The sequence below is a fragment of the Gorilla gorilla genome, chromosome 8, assembly GCF_029281585.2.
Source record: "Gorilla gorilla gorilla isolate KB3781 chromosome 8, NHGRI_mGorGor1-v2.1_pri, whole genome shotgun sequence".
Taxonomy (NCBI): Eukaryota; Metazoa; Chordata; class Mammalia; order Primates; family Hominidae; genus Gorilla; species Gorilla gorilla.
In genome coordinates this window covers 145,052,736-145,071,660 of record NC_073232.2, presented here as the reverse complement: position 1 = coordinate 145,071,660, position 18,925 = coordinate 145,052,736, and the positions used below count along the sequence as shown (strand labels likewise).

At 50.1% G+C, this 18,925-nt stretch overlaps 1 protein-coding gene across 1 annotated transcript in view; it reads right to left on the bottom strand.

Moving 5' to 3' along the window:
• The window catches only part of INPP5A (inositol polyphosphate-5-phosphatase A), a 244,149-nt gene that overhangs the window by 84,421 nt on the left and 140,803 nt on the right, over nt 1-18,925 (bottom strand). Inside the window, exon 5 of the mRNA XM_019035299.4 lies at nt 5,782-5,845. Coding sequence (XP_018890844.3) covers nt 5,782-5,845 — 64 coding nt within the window. The remainder of the gene's footprint in view (nt 1-5,781; nt 5,846-18,925) is intronic.

The window sequence follows — 18,925 nt, the reverse complement described above, 5'->3', positions numbered from 1 at the left end:
ACGGTACTGGGTTTTCCCATCTGCCTTAGTCCACTGGGCAGCTATAGCAAAATAGACTGGGTGGTTTGTAAACAAAGTAAGTGTCTTTCTCCTAGTTTGGGGGGATGGGAAGTCCAAGATCAGGGTGCTAGGAGATGAGGTTCCTCACAGATGGTGCCTTGTGTGTGTCCTCATGCATGGAAGGGGCAAATGAACTCTCAGCCTCTTTCATGAGGGCTCCGATCCCATTCATGAGGGCTCTGACCTCACACTCTAATCAGCCTCCCAAGGCCCCGCCTCTTAACACCATCACCTTAGGGGTTAGGAGGTCAGCAGATGAATTTGGGGGTGGGGGGCACCTACTTTCCAACCATAGAACTATCCATGAAGATGAAATCTCTCTCCATTTATCTAGATCTTCTTTATTTCATCAGAGTTTTATAGTTTTCCTCACAGAGATCTTGTATTAATTTGTTAGATTTATTCCTAAGTACTTCCTTTTGGTGTGTGCTTAAGCAAATGGTATTATGTTTTTAATTTAAAATTCCACCTGTTCATTGCTGCTACACAGGAAAGCAACTGACTTCTGTATATTAACTAGGCATCCTGCAATGTTGCTATAATTGCTTATTGGTACCAGGTTTGTCTGTTATTGTTGCTGACTCTTTGAGATTCTTGACATAATCATATCATCTGAGAACAGAAATAGTTCTATCTCCTATCACCCCATCAACATGGCTTTTATTTCCTTTTCTTGTCTTATTACATTATCTAAGATTTTCAGTAAGGTGTTGAAGAGAAGTAGGAGAAGAGGGATCCTTGCCTTGTTCCTGATCTCATAGGAAAAACATCTAATTTCTCATTAAGTGTGGTATTCATTGTAGGATTTTTGGAGCTCTTCTTTATCAAGTTGAGGAACTTCCCCTCTATTCCTAGTTTGCTGGGAGTTTTTTTCAAATAATGAAGAGATGTGGATTTTGGGAAATGCTTTTTCTGCATCCATTCTATGATCATGCGATTTTCCTTCTTTTGCCTGTTGCTGTGATGGATTACATTAATTGCTTTTTAAATGCTGAACCAGCCTCTATATGAGGAGTAAGTCTCGGTTGGTCATAGTATATAACTGACTCTTGAGAATTTTGTTGAGCATTTTTGTTTACAGTTCATAGTTTTCCTTCTTTGCAATGTCTTTATCTGGTTTTAGTATTAGGGTAATGCTGGCCTCATAGAATGATTTAGGATGTTTGTCCTCTGCTTATATTTTCTGGAAAAGATTGTAGAGAACTGGTATAACGTCTTCCTTAAATGCTTGATAGAATTCACCAGTGAAACCATTTGGTCTGATGCTTTCTTTTTTAGCAGGTTATTAATTACTTATTCAGTGTTGTTAATAGCTATAGACCTGTTCAGATTATCTAGTTTTCCTTGTATGAGTTTTCATAGATTGTGTCTTTCAAGGAATTGGCCCATCTAAGTTATTACATTTATAGACAGAAATTAATGATATTCTTTTATTATCCTTTAAATGTCCACAGGATCAGCAGTAATGGCCCCTCTCTAATTTCTGATATTAATAATCTGTGTCTTCTCTCTCTTTTTCTTAGTCTGGCTAGAGGTTTATCGATTTTATTGATCACTTTAAAGAATCAGCTTTTGGTTTTGCTAATTTTCTCTATTCATTTCCTGTTTTCAATTCTGTTGCTTTCTGTTCCAATTTTCATTATTTCTTTTCTTCTGCTTACTTTGGAATTTTCTTTTCTTCTCCTAGCTTCCTAAGATAGAAGCTTAGATAATTGATTTTAGCTCTTTCTTCCTTTCTTCTTAGCACTTTTTTCTTTTTAGCTCTTTTCCTGTATGCATTTGATGCTATAAATTTACCTCTAAACATTACTTTTGCTAATATCCCATGAATGTTAAGCTGTATTTACGTTTTCATTTGGTTCAAAATATTTTTAAATTTCTCTTGAGACTTCTTTGACTCATATGTTATTTAGATATGTGTTGTTTAATTTCAAGTATTTGGGGATTTTCCAGCTACTTTTCTGGTACGGATTTCTGGTTTAATTCCATTGTAATCTATGAGCATGCTGTATATGGTTTCTGTTCTTTTAAATTTGTAAAGGTGTGTTTTATGGCCCAGAATGTGATGTCTTAGTGAATGTTCCATGTGAGCTTGACAAAAACGTATATTCTGCTGTTACTGGATGAGGTATCCTGTAAGTGTCAATTAGATCAATTTGTTTGATGGTGCTGTTGAGTTAAACTATGTCTTTCCTGATTTTATGCTTGCCAGATCCGTTCATTCCTGATACAGGGTGTTGAAGTCTCTAACTATGATAGTGGGTTCATCTGTTTCTCTTGGCAGCTCTACTTGGTTTGCCTTGTGTATTTGACACTGCTGTTAGGCAGCTAGATACTAAGGATTGTTATGTATTCTTGGAGATCTGATCTTTTCATCATGATGTAATGTCCCTCTTTACTGCTGAAAACTTTCCTAGCTCTGAAGTCTGCTCTGCCTATTCTGATAATTTCTGATATGAATAATTTGTGTCATTTTTTTTCTTAGTCTGGCTAGAGGTTTATCCATTTTATTGATTTTTTTCAAACAACCAGCTTTTGGTTTAATTTACTTTTCTTCTAGTTTCCTAAGGTACAAGCTTAGATAATTGATTTCAGATCTTTCTGCTTTTCTAATATATGTATTTGATGCTATAAATTAATATGGCTCCTCCAGCTTTCTTTTGGCCCATCTAAGTTTTCCTTTGATTCATGTTAGAACAGTAGACCTTCCTCCATCCCTTATCTATTAATCTTTAGGTGTTTATATAAAGGGGTTTCTAGAAGACAACATATAGTTGGGTATTTTTTTTTAATCCACTCTGACAGTCTCTGTCCTTTAATTGGTATATTTAGGCCATTCATATTTAAAGGGATCGTTGATATAGTTGGAGTAATAGTTACCATATTTGTAGGTTTTCTATTCGTTACCTTTGTTCTTTGTATCTTTGGGGTCTCCCATTCTTTATCTGCCTTCTCTGGCTTTTACTGGGCATTTTCTATGATTCCATTCTCTCTCCTCTCTTAACACATCAATTATACTTCTTTTAAAAAGCTTTTTAGTGGTTGCTATGGTTTGCAATATACATGTATAACTAATCCAAGTCCACTTTTAAATAATACTGTATTCCTTAAAATGATAGTACAGGTTTCTTATAACAGAGTACCCCAAATTCCTCCCTCCTGTCCTTATGACATTCTGTTATTCATTCCACTTATCCATAAGCTGCAGTTAACCAATACATGGTTGCTGTTGTTACGTTGAGCAAAGTTATCTGCTGGACCAATTAGGGGTAAGAAAAATATATTTCATTTTACCTTCACTTATTCCCTCTCTAATGCTTTTTCTTTCTTTAGGTAAACCAGAGTTTCTGGGCTATATGATATTTCCTTCTGTTGAAGAGCTTCTTTTAGCATTTCTTGCAAGGCAGGTCTACTGGCAACAAATTACTTCAACTTTTGCTTATCTGACAAAGTCAATTTCCTTCACTTTTGAAGAATAATCTTTTTCTGAATATGATATTCTTCTTCTTATAATGCTTTAAATGTTTCACACTACTCTCTTCCTTCTTGCATGGTTCCTGGGAAAAGGTCCAACGTAATTGTTATCCTTGTTCCTTTACAGGTAAGGAATCACCTCGCCTATAAGGAATCTCCTGGATTCTTTCAAGATCTTCTCTTTTTTCTTTGATTTTCTGCAGTTCGAATACAAGGTGGCCTGGGGTTGACTTTCTGGCATTTATCCTGCTTGGTGTTGGCATTCGTTGAGCTTTCTGGATCTGTGGTTTGGTGTCAGTTACAAGTTTGGAAAGTTCTAAACCATTACTACATTAAATCTTCCTTCTGTTCCTTTCCTTCTACTCCTACTGGGGTTCCCTTTACAAGCTGCACCTGTTGTCGCTGTTTCACAGGTCTTGGCCATTTTCTTCTGTTTTCAAATTTATTCTCATTTCTTCTTGCTTTTCAGTTTGTGAAGTTTCTAACACCTTCCAGCTCACTGATTCTTCCCTCAGCCGCGTGTGCACATGAGCCACTGCTTCATTTCTGGTACTGTTTCTGATTTCCAGGTTTTCTTTTTGAGTCCTTCTCAGAGCCTCGAGCCCCTAGCCTGACCCCCGAGCCTGACCCTCGAGCCCAACCGCCCAGCCCGAGCCCCTAGCCTGACCCCTGAGCCTGACCCCCAAGCCAACTCCCCAGCCCAACCCCCCAGCCCGAGGCCCCCCCAACTGCGCGGAGCATCAGCAGCAACACCTGCCGTGTGGGGCACTGAGAACATCGTCAGCATCCGCACGCCTCCCGGGACCGCACGCCTGCCAGGACCGCACACCTCCCGCGACCGCACACCCCGCGACCACACGTCTCCCGTGACCGCACGTCTCCCGCGACCACATGTCTCCCATGTCCACACGTCTCCCGCGTCCGCACGCCTCCCGTGTCTGCATGCCTTCCTGAGGCACCACGTACTCAGGACATGCTCGCTGCCCACTCCTCATGTTGCTCTGGTTAGTTTGGCCACATGGAGGGCTCTGGGGAAAGTTTTGCTAGAGTGAAGTGTGTATCTCATGTACAGTTTTAAATACACTGTAGGTTCACCAGGCACTTTATGACTGATTTAACTTAGTAGTAAAACAGGTATTCAAATGGCTACTGAAAAACACAGAAGGTCTGCAGATCCGCGGCACGGCGCAGCCTGACACACAAGCTCCTTGGTTCCAGCTTCCTGCAGCACACGCTGCGTCGGAGCGCTCTCCCTCCCCACTCTCGCCGGCCGCTCCGTGCCTGAGCACACAGCACGCAGATGCCGTGTCTCCCAAAACGGAGGGAGGAGCGCCACCGGCCGGCTCCTGCGATTCTGTGTGGCTGATCCTGCCACGGGCCTCATAGAAGGGCTTGGATGCTATAATTTGGAAGGATCTGAAGATCTTCAGGTAACGGGGCAGTGACAAATCATTTTGCTGGCCAGAATCTTGCTCTCGTCATCAATGAAATCACCACTCAAGCAACTGAGATAAGACTGCCGCGCAATTTCACATGAGGCGCTCCGTCTCCCGAGGGAGCACAAACACGGAATCCGAACGAAACGACATCGTTTGTGGCTCCACAGTTACAACGACGTGCAGGACACTTCACATGGATGTCATCTGCTCCGGAGGCTGCGTGGGGTTCCGAGAACTCACACACAGCAGGAAACGATAGCGTCAGACGGGAAGTCATCGCACAAACACCCCCAGGCCGTGTGGAGCATGCACGGAAGCCCCACACCCGGCCTAGCTCACGCACCTGCCCCCGACAAAGAAATGAACAGGAGGGGACAGCTTGTGTCAGCGGAGCGTCTCAGGGCAAGTCTTTTCCGTGAAGACACACGGCACATGATCATCAAACGGGGATGCTGTTCACGGCAGGGAGGACTGTCCCTGCCCGTTCTTATTTCTGAAACATGCAACCCTCTCATTCGGCTTTTCATTTTCTCACACTGGATGGGAACACAGATACAAACTATTCCTTCCTCTTAACTCTAGGAGAGCCAGGTCCCCACCAGAGCCTTGCCAGGGAGCCAGTGTGGGACAGCCAAGGGCCCTCGAGTCCAGGTCCAGGAGGCCCCCGGAGTGACCTCTGGCCAGTGGCTCAAGACACCCAGCCCACAGTGGCCGCTCACAGAGACAGGGCAGGAGGGGTCTGGGGAAGCCAGACACCAGGAGGGGTGAGTGCCGAGAAAAAATCCCGGAAGACGGCACGCAGTCTTACCTTTAAAGTCAAACTGGTAGATGTTTTTTAAGGACTCATGAAGAAAATAAAAGCTTCCTAGTGCCTGTAGAGCAAAAAGAGAAATCAAATGAGAGACTGGTGCTGGGAATATTTCTAAAGATCGTTTTTAACAATAAATAAAAGAAGCTCTTTTAAACTAGCTAGAGCAAGAGTTTCACCAGTTATAATTCAATCACAGTTACTGAGGCACAGGATGTCAGGCAGAGGTAACCTGCGAACACCCAAACTCCACCAAGCTCCAGGCATGCGGTGAGCCGTGCAGCCGGTGCTGGCTCCAGCAGGGGCGCAGGTCCCGCCGGCCGGGCATTGAGTGGACCAGACCCTTCCTAGCACTGATGCTCGGCTTCGTCCTGGGGCCTCCAACCAGCAGCTCCACTGCGCCCGGCCCCACCCTGCCCCATCGCCCCAGGAGCTGTCAGCGTCTCCCACTTACAAATTAGCCGGACGGTTGCAGAGCACAGGGATCCCTGCTCTTCACACCAGAGAAGGCAAAAGTACGCGGCTGGACGCCGCAGGGCTGGGTCGACGGATACCACACAGACAGTTACTTGTTGATCTGAACTGCAAGTTTCACGTGGTATTTTCTACAGATGAACCTGTGTCTACGTGCAGCAGTGTGTTCGTACTGACATGTGTATTATTTCTGTGTATTTTTTTCTTTTGCTAAATCTGGCAACCCCAACACAGGGCCTGGTGCAACTCTGGGGTGATCAGAATATTTTACACTGGTTTGCAGTGGCTGCCTTTGTCAAAACTCACTAAATTATACCCCAAAGAGGGCGAATCTCACCATCTATACATTAATCATTATAAACCTGACTTAACAAACAAACCTATCTCATAGGAGATAGCTGTGTGCCCTGTGGGGGTAGCAGGTGCTGGGATAAAGCAGGGGAGAGCTTGAAGCGGCGGCACCAGGTGGGCCAGAGAGGAGGGCACACGGGCGCAGCTGCAGACGGAGGGCGGGGGCTGCCTGCAGGGAGCCTAACCGTTACCAGGTCACACAGGGCCTTCCACAGGGAAGAGACTCTGAGCCACTGGGGGCTCTAACCCCAACTCTGCATTCTGAACAGGGCCTGTCCTCAGCTGAAAGCACAGGGTGCGGTGCGTCCCTCACTGTGTCTGTGTGAGCCTGTGGGCAACACAAGGGCAACGCCTGAGCATCACCTCATTCCAAGGCTTCACTTGTACACTCTTGCACATTCATGTACACACATGCACACCACACGCTTGCACACACATTAACACACATGCACTCGCGCACATACTTGTGCACACTTGCGCACATGCATTCACAGGCACTTGCTCACACGCACACACAGGCACTCACAACACTTTCACACGTACACTCATGCACACACAACATGCATTTGCTCACAGGCACTAACATGCACACATGCACTCATGCACACGTGTGCTTGCTCTCACACTTGCACACTCATACACTCATGCACTACTCATGCACACGCACTCATGCGCACTTACACTTGCACTGTCATGCACTCACACTGGTGCACACACGCACTTGTGCACACTTGCTCACACACGAACTCATTTGTGCACACTCACATGCACTTGCTCACACTTGCACACACATACACACATGCACTTGTTCACACACACTTGCACACATGCACTCATGCACACACACTTGTTCACACTCACACTTGCGCGTGCACACTCATGCGCGCACACACACTTGCTCACGCTCACACACTTGCACACACACGCACTCATGCACTCTTGCTTTGTTTTGGGCAGAACCATGACCCCACAACCCTGCAGTTCTGAGTGCCCCAGTGTGGACCTCCTGCTGAGATGCTGTCCTATGGGGCTGCAGAGCTACTGTCTCTCTAAGAAAGTCAAAGGCAATGCCTGAGCATCACCTAATTCCATGGCCCAAGCTAAACGTCCCACACACTTCAGGCTCTGCAGTTCCCAGGGAACTGCTGCTCCCTCCCTGACCACTGGTCACCGGGGTGGCTGTCCTGGGGGCAGGGCTGCAAGAAGGTGCACCACACTGGGGCGTCAGGAGGCCGCTGCTCCCTCAGAGGTGCAGGGCGGCAGGCACAGTGCATGGTGAGGGGACTTATGTTCTGGGCCTGCTGAGGGCCACTCGTGCCAGTAAGTCTGGCCTGGTCCCTGTCTGCAGCCCCCTGGGCCCCTGGGTCAGCTCTCTGGGGCCTGTTAGGCCGTCTCTGGTTTGATGCCAACTCCACAACATGGGAAGCTCCCTGGAGGCCGTGCAGCTCCTGCTCCTAGGGCGTGTGCAGTGCATGGTGGGCTGGGGTGACGGTCCTGCTCCCGGGGACGCTGGCCACATGGACACCTCAACAGAAAACACTGTTTCACCTTGGGGATGACACAGCTGCCCTCTGACAGAACACACTTCAAGGAGTGCATTTAAACTCCTAAAAAGAGAGGCCGGCTGGCAAGCCTGAGTCCTGTGCACCGACGCCATGGTGGCCTCTGCCTCCTGTCTCTGCTGCGTCTGGTGGGGAAGGGAACACACCCACAGGCAGGAGCAGGGACACATGCCACCTCCACCAAGCACAGGTGGCAGGTGCGAGTACTTGCTTGCATGTGCACACACACATGTGCACACTCATGAGTGCCAGACCTCGGTGGGAGAACCCAAAGCTGCAGGGTAGCCATGAGCCTCCCAGCCCTGCATCCTGGCCACCACCCAGATGGGAGCCCCCAGGCTAGATGACAGGGACCTTCTGTCTGGGGGACGGAGATGAAGGATACCCGAGGGGGACGCAGTGCACTTCCTCTTCTCTCGCAGGTGGGTCTAGGGTGCAGCAGGCAGCGTCTCTGCCTCCACGGGAAAGCCAGAAGGTGGGAGAACCTGTGTGCCTGACATGGGGCTGTGTCCTTGGGCCCTCTGTGGTCCCTGGCCCCAGGCCACATGCCCTGGTGAGCTGCTGCTGGGTCCAGAAGGCTGTGTGTGGCCATGATGCACTCGGCTGTGACATGGACACTGCTTGACTGACCCGCTATCTCACTAGGCATCTGCTGTGAACCTGCTCAGAACCCGGGGAACTGAGCCACCTTTACAGCAGGTCTTAAAAACACCCAGTGTTGGCCAGGCTTGGTGGCTCACGCCTGTAATACCAGCACTTTGTGGGGGCGAGGCAGCGGATCACTTGAGGTCAAGAGTTCAAGACCGGCCTGGCCAACATGGTGAAACCCCGTCTTTACTAAAAGTACAAAAATCAGCCAGGCGTGGTGGCATGCGCCTGTAATCCCAGCTACTTGGGAGGCTGAGGCAGGAGAATCGCTTGAACCTGGGAGGCAGAGGTTGCAGTGAGCTGAGATCATGCCACTGCACTCCAGCCTAGGTGACAGGGTGAGACTCCGTCTCAAAAAAATAGAAAATTAAAATTAAAAAGCCAGTGTTCATCCTTTTCTTTGGCAAAATAGAGTTTCAGCACAGAGTTAAGAGAGAAAACTGCAGGCCTATGCCCCATGGATGAAACTTAATGTCTCCCCCGCTGACATCAGCCCTTCTTTATAGAAGATAACCCTTCATTTGTTTCAGATAAAGAAAGCACTCTGAAAAAACATAATAAATGTCGCTGCAAACATTTAAATCATTACCTCATTGAATGTTAAAGCTAACAGAATATTATAAAGTTTGCAATAAATAAGTGAAAAATAAATTGCCAGTGCAGGGATAGAAACTGCAATTCATAGTCAGAAAATCCATAATTAGCTGTAATGAACATTTAAAGTCAAAGTTCGACCCAACTTTTTCGGTGTTTACCCTGTCCCATCAATACGGTTCAGGGCACCCATTTATCACAGACATCAGGACATTGGGCCAGGAGCATGTCCGGGGCCTGCCGACAGGAAGTCCGCAGCTTGCCCAGGTCTCTGACCACAGTACTTGTCAAGAGTATGTCTGTCACATCTGAGAATAATGACTGCTCGCCTCTTGCTAAAAACAAAATACTTTTTACGTATTTATAAACAAGACTGTCAAGAGTGCTCATTAATTCTACATTAGTGAAATGCAGCCGTTAGCCGTGATGCTCTGCGAGGACTGCAGACATGGGCAGGAGTCCTCCAGCCCCCGGAGGCCACGGCACAGCCGGGAAGCGGCCTCCACTGGACAAAGCCAAGCCCCTGGGGCACCGAAAAGTCGATCCGGTGCGGGCCACACAGGAGATCCAGACCCCGGCTAACCTGGGCCCTGGCTGGGGCTGCACTGGTGGGACCCTAGTCTCTGAAGGCAGCCTGGGAGCTAATGGGCAACTGAAGCTCCCGGTCACCACCATCAGGCTTCCACACCAACTGGCGACCAGGGCGCAACGAACCCTGCGTACCATGGGGGCTCAGTGCCTCTCACAGGGGCGGCTAGTGAAGATGGAGTATTTACAAATGCTATTAAAACAACCTCTCAACTTCAATTGGAGTCCGGTAATGTGATAAATGGCCACACCGTGTCACTTAGCTTGATTTCGGGAGCTGAATTCTGATAGCGGGCCCACTTTGCAAACACAGCCAACTCAGGGCGGGAGCAGACCACTTCTCACACATTCAGAAAGAACAACGCGTCCCGGCAGGCACTGTGCAATCACAAAGCCCGTGTTTGTTGAGCAGGGTCCCACCTCCCGGACGGAGCCACGGGCTGGAAGGCTCGGGATGACTCAGGCCGGGGCAGAGGCTGACAAGCCAGGAACACAAAGCTGCCATTGGAAATGCCTCCATCACTTTTTATTTGCAAACAAGTCAGATGGCCGGTAATTTATCATTTCCGCAATCAGGTGAACGACTAAAGCACACATCATTAACCTGGTCTTCTGCACCCAGCTCCCTCGTGCACAAAACAGAACACATTCCTAAAACTTCAGTCACACAGACACCGTGCTAAAGGACGCACATGAGCACACACTCTGCTCGAGACAGAAAGGGGAAACGCACAAGCAGTGCCCATGTGAGGCCCCAGGTGGCAACAGGGCCCTTCCCCTGTGCTGGTTCCAACCGTGTCGCGGGCGTGACCACAGGTGCCAGCTCCCAGTGCGCCCCAGGGGGATCTCTGTGGAGCCTGCCGCTGCATTCTGCCACTGGGAAGGGAAAAAGTGTTGAGGGAGGAGGCCACGGCCCGCGGCCCAGGGGAGCCCTGACTAAGGCCGACCGTGCTTATCAACAGTGACTCAGAAAAAAGAGTGGCAGCATTTGGTGACTCCCATCTCACTCTGAGACAGCATGACATTTTGTTATTTCTACAGATAAAACGTTTTCACCTCCAGTTTTTTTTTTAATAAAATAAATCTAGGAGCAGAAAGAAAAACTTCATAAGATATTGTTGGTAACTAATCTTTAAGTCTGCAACAAAATAGAGAACTTCATTTGTTTTAAACGAGAGTCGAGAGATTACTAAACATGAGTCCCCTCATACGCAGCCCACTCCTTCCCCAGCTGCATGCTGTGAGGACACAGGACCCCCAAATGAAGGACGTGGCCTCGCGCAGGAGCCCAGGGGCACGCAACCATGCTCATCTGGGCTCTGACACACCCTGTGAGGGACAGCGGCAAACATCTGTGCTCTCTGAGAACAAAGCTAAGGACATCACGGAGAGGCCAAGCCTGACATTCTGTCCTCATTAGGGTGAAAGCACCTGCCCGAGCTGAGGCAGGCATGTGGTTCTGAGCCTGATCTTTCAGACATTTCCTCTGCCCTTGTAATACAGGAGAAATGAGAAGACACTCAGGCTCACACTGACTAATGAGTGACTGCTGAAGACATGAGCCACAGGCACACCACATCCTGTGAACTTACAACCCCACACCCTCACGGCTGCTTTGCACCCAAGAGAAACTCCTGCACACACACACATATGTCCACATACCCATGCACACAGATGTACATACCCACATCCATACATGAGCCATAGCGACACACCATGTCCTGTGAACTTACAACCCCACACCCTCACGGCTGCTTCTCACCCAAGAGAAACTCCTGCACACACACACCTATGTACACATCCATGCACACACATGTACATAACCCACATCCATATACACTACAAACATACATATGTAATACACACACATACATGCATACACCTGCAGACATACATATGTCGATATACACACGTGGAATGCACACACAGACCTCTCTCAGAGACGCTGGAGCTCTCAGGAGACAGGCATGAGAATACAATGGCACACGACCTCTGAAAACACCAACTGAAAATGACCCAAATGCTTAACGTGCAAATGGGTAAATCAAATTTGAAATATTCCTACGATAGAACTAGATACAGCAAGGAAAATACACAGATCAGAGTTACATCCAGAAACACAGGTGGATTTCACAAAGGACGCCAAGAAAGAGGACAGTTTCTCAAATGTCCTATGGCGTGATACCAAGATAAAGACATATTTTAGCTTATTTTGAATGCTACATAATAATTCACCATATAAAAATACTGTAATTTGGCCAGGCGCAGTGGCTCACACCTATAATCTTAACACTTTGGGAGGCCAAGGTGGGTGGATCACTTGAGGTCAGGAGTTCGAGACCAGCCTGGCCAACATGGTGAAACCCCATCTCTACTAAAAATACAACAATTAGCCAGGTGTGGTGGCCCATGCTTGTAATCCCAGCTACTTGGGATGCTGAGGCAGGAGAATCACTTGAACCTGGGAGGAAGAGGTTGCAGTGAGCCAAGATCGCACCATTGCACTCCAGCCTGGGCGACAGAGCAAGTGAGACTTTGTCTCTAACAAACAAAAAACCCTGTAATTTATCCATTTCTCTGTTGCACATAAAGACTACTTCCTATTATTTGAGTATTGTAATTGATGCTATAATAATCTTCCCTGCATGGTGTTACTGAGCAAGTGTGTCAGAGATAACAAGCATCCAGGTACACGGGTACTGAGTGTTCACACAGACATACTATGCAGGAGGATTTGCTGGGTCACTGCAGACACGCACCCTCCACATAGGGTAATACACACATGTACACGTGAATTAAACATGTGTGCGTATGTATATAACAGCCTTGCTGTGTCACCGCAGACACGTGCCCTCCACATAGGATAATACACATGTGTACATGCAGATTAAACGTGTGTGCATATGTATATAATACACAGATGGCCTTGCTGGGTCAGTGGCACGCAGTCCGCGCCTAACGAACGTCTGCACCCGTCACACCATCCATCTCCAGGACACTGTCCACCTTCCCAGCTGAGACTGTTCCCGACCAGCAACAGCTCCCGTCATACCATCCATCTCCAGGACGCTGTCCACCTTCCCATCTCCAGGACGCTGTCCACCTTCCCATCTCCAAGACGCTGTCCACCTTCCCATCTCCAAGACGCTGTCCACCTTCCCAGCTGAAACTGTTCCTGTCCAGCAGCAGCTCCCTTCCCGCTCTCCCCTTCCCACTCTCCCCTTCCCGCTCTCCTCAGCCCCTGGCAACCAGGCATTGTACTTTCTGTCTCCGTGACTTTGACTAATCCGAGTACCTCATGTAAGTGGAATCATACCGTGTTCGTGTTTCTGTGACAGGCTTGATTTGGCATCATGTCCTCCAAGTTCCTCCACCATGTTGTAGTGGTTGCCAGAATTTCCTTCCTTTTTATGGTTGGGTCATATTCCATGGTACTGCTTCCGCATTTTGCAGTTGTGAATAATACCGCTTTGATTATAGGTGTGCAAATATCTGCTGGAGACTGCTCTCAATTCTTTGGGGTCTGTACCCAGAAGTGGGACTGCTGAATCAGACGGGAATTCTATTCTTAACTTTTTGAATAATCACCTCAATGTTCACAGTGGCTGCCCCGTTATATTTCTACCCACGTGCACAAAGGTTCCAACTCCCTCCCATCCTTATCAGCACCTGCTATTGTGTCCGGAATTGGTGGGTTCTTGGTCTCACTGACTTCAAGAATGAAGCCGCGGACCCTCGCGGTGAGTGTTACAGTTCTTAAAGGCGGCGTGTCCGGAGTTTGTTCCTTCTGATGTTCAGATGTGTTCGGAGTTTCTTCCTTCTGGTGGGTTCGTGGTCTCGCTGGCTCAGGAGTGAAGCTGCAGATCTTCGCGGTGAGCGTTACAGCTCATAAAGGCAGTGTGGATCCAAAGAGTGAGCAGTAGCAAGATTTATTGCAAAGAGCGAAAGAACAAAGCTTCCGCAGTGTGGAAGGGGACCCGAGTGGGTTGCCACTGCTGGCTTGGGCAGCCTGCTTTTACTCTCTTATCTGGCCCCACCCACGTCCTGCTGATTGGTAGAGCCCAGTGGTCTGTTTTGACAGGGCGCTGATTGGTGCCTTTACAATCCCTGAGCTAGACGTCTATAAAGGTTCTCCACGTCCCCACCAGACTCAGGAGCCCAGCTGGCTTCACCCGCTGGATCCCGCACTGGGGCTGCAGGTGGAGCTGCCTGCCAGTCCTGCGCTGTGCGCCCGCATTCCTCAGCCCTTGGGTGGTCGATGGGACTGGGTGCCCTGGAGCAGGGGGCGGCGCTCGTCTGGGAGGCTCGGGCCGCACAGGAGCCCACGGAGCGGGTGGGAGGCTCAGGCATGGCGGGCTGCAGGTCCCGAGCCCTGCCCTTCGGGAAGGCAGCTAAGGCCCGGCGAGAAATTGAGTGCGGCGCCCGTGGGTGGGCACTGCTGGGGGACCCAGTACACCCTCCGCAGCTGCTGGCCCGGGTGCTAAGCCCCTCATTGCACAGGGCCGGCCGGCTGCTCGGAGTGCGGGGCCCGCCAAGCCCACGCCCACCCGGAACTCCAGCTGGCCCGCAAGCGCCACGCGCAGCCCCGGTTCCCGCTGGCGCCTCTCCCTCCACACCTCCCTACAAGCTGAGGGAGTCGGCTCTGGCCTTGGCCAGCCCAGAAAGGGGCTCCCACAGTGCAGCGCTGGGCTGAAGGGCTCCTCCAGTGCCGCCAAAGTGGGAGCCCAGGCAGAGGAGGCGCGGAGAGCGAGCGAGGGCTGTGAGGACTGCCAGCACGCTGTCACCTCTCACTATTTTCTGCGCTTTTTGACAACAGCCATCCTAATGGGTATAAGGTATTTTGCAAGTCCTTTTAAACTGACAAATGAAAATGGCAGTTTGGATCTGCATCTTCCTAAAGGTTCGTGGAGCTGGGCGCTTTTTCGTGTGCTTGTCGGCTGTCTCCACGCCGTCCTTGGAGGGAAGACGCCTGTTCAAACCCCTTTCTGACTCAGGTTGGTTTTTGTTGTTGCTGTTGTTGAGTTTTAGGAGTTCTCTATATATTCTGGATAGTAATTCCTTATCAGATTTTTGATTTGCAAATATTTTCTCCCATTCCACGGTTGCCTTTTTACTCTATTGATGTTGTCTTTGGCTGTACAAAGTGGTTGTGTTTTAATGCAGTCCAATTTGTCTCTTTTTTCTTTTGCTGCCTGTGCCTTTGGTGCTGCGTCTGAGAAATCATCGCCAAATCCAATGTTGTCAAGGTTCTGGCCCATGTTTTCTTCTAAAAGTTTTATAGTTTTAGGTCTTTGACTCATTTTGGGTTAACTTTGTACACGATGTAATGTGAGGGGCCAACTTCATTCTTCTGCATGTGGGTATCAGCGTCCCAGCACCACTGGCTGGAGGCTGTCCTCTCCCATGGAATGCTCTTGCACCCTTGTCAGAGACCACCTGGCTGCCCAGGCAGGGTGCCTCCTGGCTGTCTCCTCTGCTCCATGGTCTGTGTGTCTGGCGCATCTCTTTTTAAGATTATTGGCAATTTAAGTTTCTTCTGTGAACTCTTTGTATCCTTTGCCCATTTTCCTGTCTCATTTTGTAGATTTTTAATTTTTAAATATAATCCAGAATTATTTATTTGTCTCATCACCTTCTCACGCCCTCCACCCTCCTCCAAACTCTGTTACTTCTAGGCTACGAGACTCCACATTCTCCTTCCCTGGATCTCCTCCTCCTACTTGGGAATAACAGCACTCTGGATCTGCTCAGGGTACCCTACGAGCCCTTCTCCTCCACCTCCTCCTCCCGCTGGGGTGGCCCGTCTGTCCCATCGTCCAGCGGGCAGCTCTTGTGTGTACAGCATGGAGCCTCCTAAAGGCCAGCCTCCTGGCCCGGTGGCTGCACAGTCTCCACCTGGGTCTCCCGGTTCAAGTCTGACCTTTCAGGACTCGGGACCTACTCCACCCTCACCCTCCTCCAGCTCCCGCTGGAAACCACGGATCTCTCCAGAGTCCTCCAGCATCTTGTCCATATGCCTCACCCAAACATCCCTTCCTTCCACAGGTTCTGTGGATTACAGAACCCTGTCCATCTCTAGCCTTCCACGTCTCTGCACTGCCGCACACCCACCTCCCTCATCTCCCTGTGGGGCCCCCGCCTCCTCCACAGCTGTGGCCCCCTTGGTCTCTTCTCCACCGGGCACCAAGGTGGCCTTTTCCACATGCACCTCTGGGCCTGCCACTGCACTTCCTCCCAGCCACGTCCTGCACAGTGGCCACCCCAGCTGTCCTCTGGCCCTCACACGCCCAGCTGACAGAGCTCCAGCCCCACTGGCCATCTGGGCCTGAGGAGGCTGCGCCCTTCTGTCAGGAGGGTACCTCTGCTGCCTCCCCTTTTCCAGCTTCTCACATGGACCCCCTGCTGCTTCAGGTCTCTGTGGAAATGCAGCCTCCTCCAAGCAGCCCTCTTAATTGGTTACTCTGGGCAGAGGCTTGGCAGCCCCAGTCCCCAGCCTTTCTTTCAAGGCGCTGCACATTCCAGCACTCACTGGTTTCCTCATCTAAATTCTTTCAGGGAAGGGAAGCCCCCTGAGGGCAGGCATGTGGCCTGGGCACCTCTGAGTCCTCCACCACAATGCCCAGGTCACGGCAGGCAGGAATTCCACGGCTCCTGGGCAATGAGAGAGGCACCACACCCTCTGGGTGCCCGGCTGAGCAGCAGCAGCTCAGGACCGCTGGACAGAACCCTCAGCTCGGGTCTTAAAGCACAACCCAAGGCACAGGCTCATGGTGCTCCCGAGAAGCTGAACACGCTTGCAAAAGTCACACATTTAACCCTATCACAAAGGCAAGTCCCAAGACACCTGGTTTTGAAACAATTTAACAGATTGAGTAATAAATCAAAGCAAAGTTATAATAACAGTCATTAGATTATAAACAATAATAAATGAAACAAAGCTTTTGTTTAAATCAATGTAGCGCTTCATTGATCTTTTCCTGTATAATGAACTCATGGGCGGCTGACCCAACTGGACAAGGCGGCGTCCTCACTACTGCCCACTTCCCCCAGTGCCACCCCCAGGCAGCATATGGGGGGCTTTGACCGTCCGCTCTCAGAGGAGCTCCGTGACCACCTCAAAATGACAGCTGACTTATTTACAAAGCACTGACTTTCCAATTTCAGCTCCTGGGGCCAAACGGGATGACGGCACCAAGGTGTCCCCCTGTCTGGCCTCCTGCCGAGCCCCTCTCCCGGCTGGCTGCTGGCGGGAGAGATGCACACGTAATCTCATTCTGCCTCCTGTTCGACAGCTGACGCTAGAGGTTAATTAAATTGGTTGTCCATTGTATTCATCCACTTTACAAAGCTAATGATATTCTGTTCCTGAATTAAAGAGCATTTTATAAAGCGTGTCCCGTGGAAGCCGGCATTCTGCACGCGGGGTGCTGAACCCTGTCACGGCTCTTGGATGTAGTGTCCCCAATTAGGAGCCCAGGAAGGACCGGGCCTTCATCTGCCAGGGTGGAACACCAGTCATGCTGACACGAGGGTAAACACGCCACATACCAGCCGCTTAATCGCCCTCGCTGGCCACGATAAATTCCACCAGACGAGTGTGCCCGTTAACATTTCCGATTACCATGGTGAGGAGCAACTGAAATGGAACGAGATGGCCCGTAAAACAGCCTGCGGCAGGCTTCTCCAAAGGGGGTACATCTGAGGGCGGCGAGGTGACCAGCAGTCCTGGCTTCTCGCCTGCTACCAGCACTGGGCTCTCTGTCACACTGGGGGGGCAAAGTCATTGGCCGGTCTAAGGACACCCACCCTTTCTGAGAGAATTCAGTCACCACTCACATTCCACAAATATGCACCTGGCACTTTCTCCTTCCTCTGTGCCACATATGTTCTCAGACATGTGAGATACATGAGTGACCAGATGGCCAGAGCCCAAGACGGCAGCGTGGTGAGGGGGGCCATGACAGAGGAGCCCCAGTGGGCAGGTTCAGCTCTGCACCCAGGCAGCATCCACAGGACCTCCAAGACCGATGTGAGCTGGGACGGGCTCTGGAGAGACAGCGTCCAGCCATGGACCTGCAGAGGCTGAAACAGCTTCAGACACCTCAGGGAGGCATCAAAGGTGGCTGAACGTAGGTCTACAGTTCAGGACAGGTGCCTGGGTGACACTGGGGGTCACCACGTGAAAACCTGTGGGTCTGCAGGTCAGGACAGGTGCCTGGGTGACACTGGGGGTCACCATGTGGATGGACCTCAAAGCTGGGGAAGACTCAGCTTGCCAAGGAGGAGCTGGAGCCAGAGAAAAGGGCAGGGTCAAGCACTGGACTGAGGCTACTACTGGGGAGAGACAGGAGCAGGTGAGAGCCAGCAGTCAGTGGGGCAAGGAGCCACGGGGGAAACAGGAGGGGCCGGTCAGGGACTAGGACGGAACCTTGAGCAGGTGGCACCTTGGAGCAGAGTCAGGAGGAGGGAGCAGCCACAGGTGCCCAGGGCTGCCATCTCATCAGGGGCGCAGGGAGCGGAGCACTGGCCGGGACAGCAGTCTGTAGGCCAGCGGCGGTTTGGGCAGCCCTGTCCCACACAGTCACCTGCTTGTGTTCAGCCCATTATCCTGGACCTTGCTTTTCAAAAGGGAAATCTCTATTGACTTTTGTCTGATGTAATATATTTCACGAGCTGATGCCAGACAAAAAGGAAAAGCAAGTAAATTCCCCATGCCTCTTTCACCCGGAGTGGAGGCAGACAGGTGGAAAGGTCCTGGCCCAGAACGCACGGTGTGCCAGACAGCAGCAGCCTCGGCCACAGGGAGACGTGACGCCCCAGAGCCTTTCCGCAGGCCTCACGAAGAACGAGGCTGTGTGAGGAACCTAGTTTCCCTGTGGGTGCCTACCCGTCATTTTAAACCTGTATCATCTAGAGCTCTTCCTCTC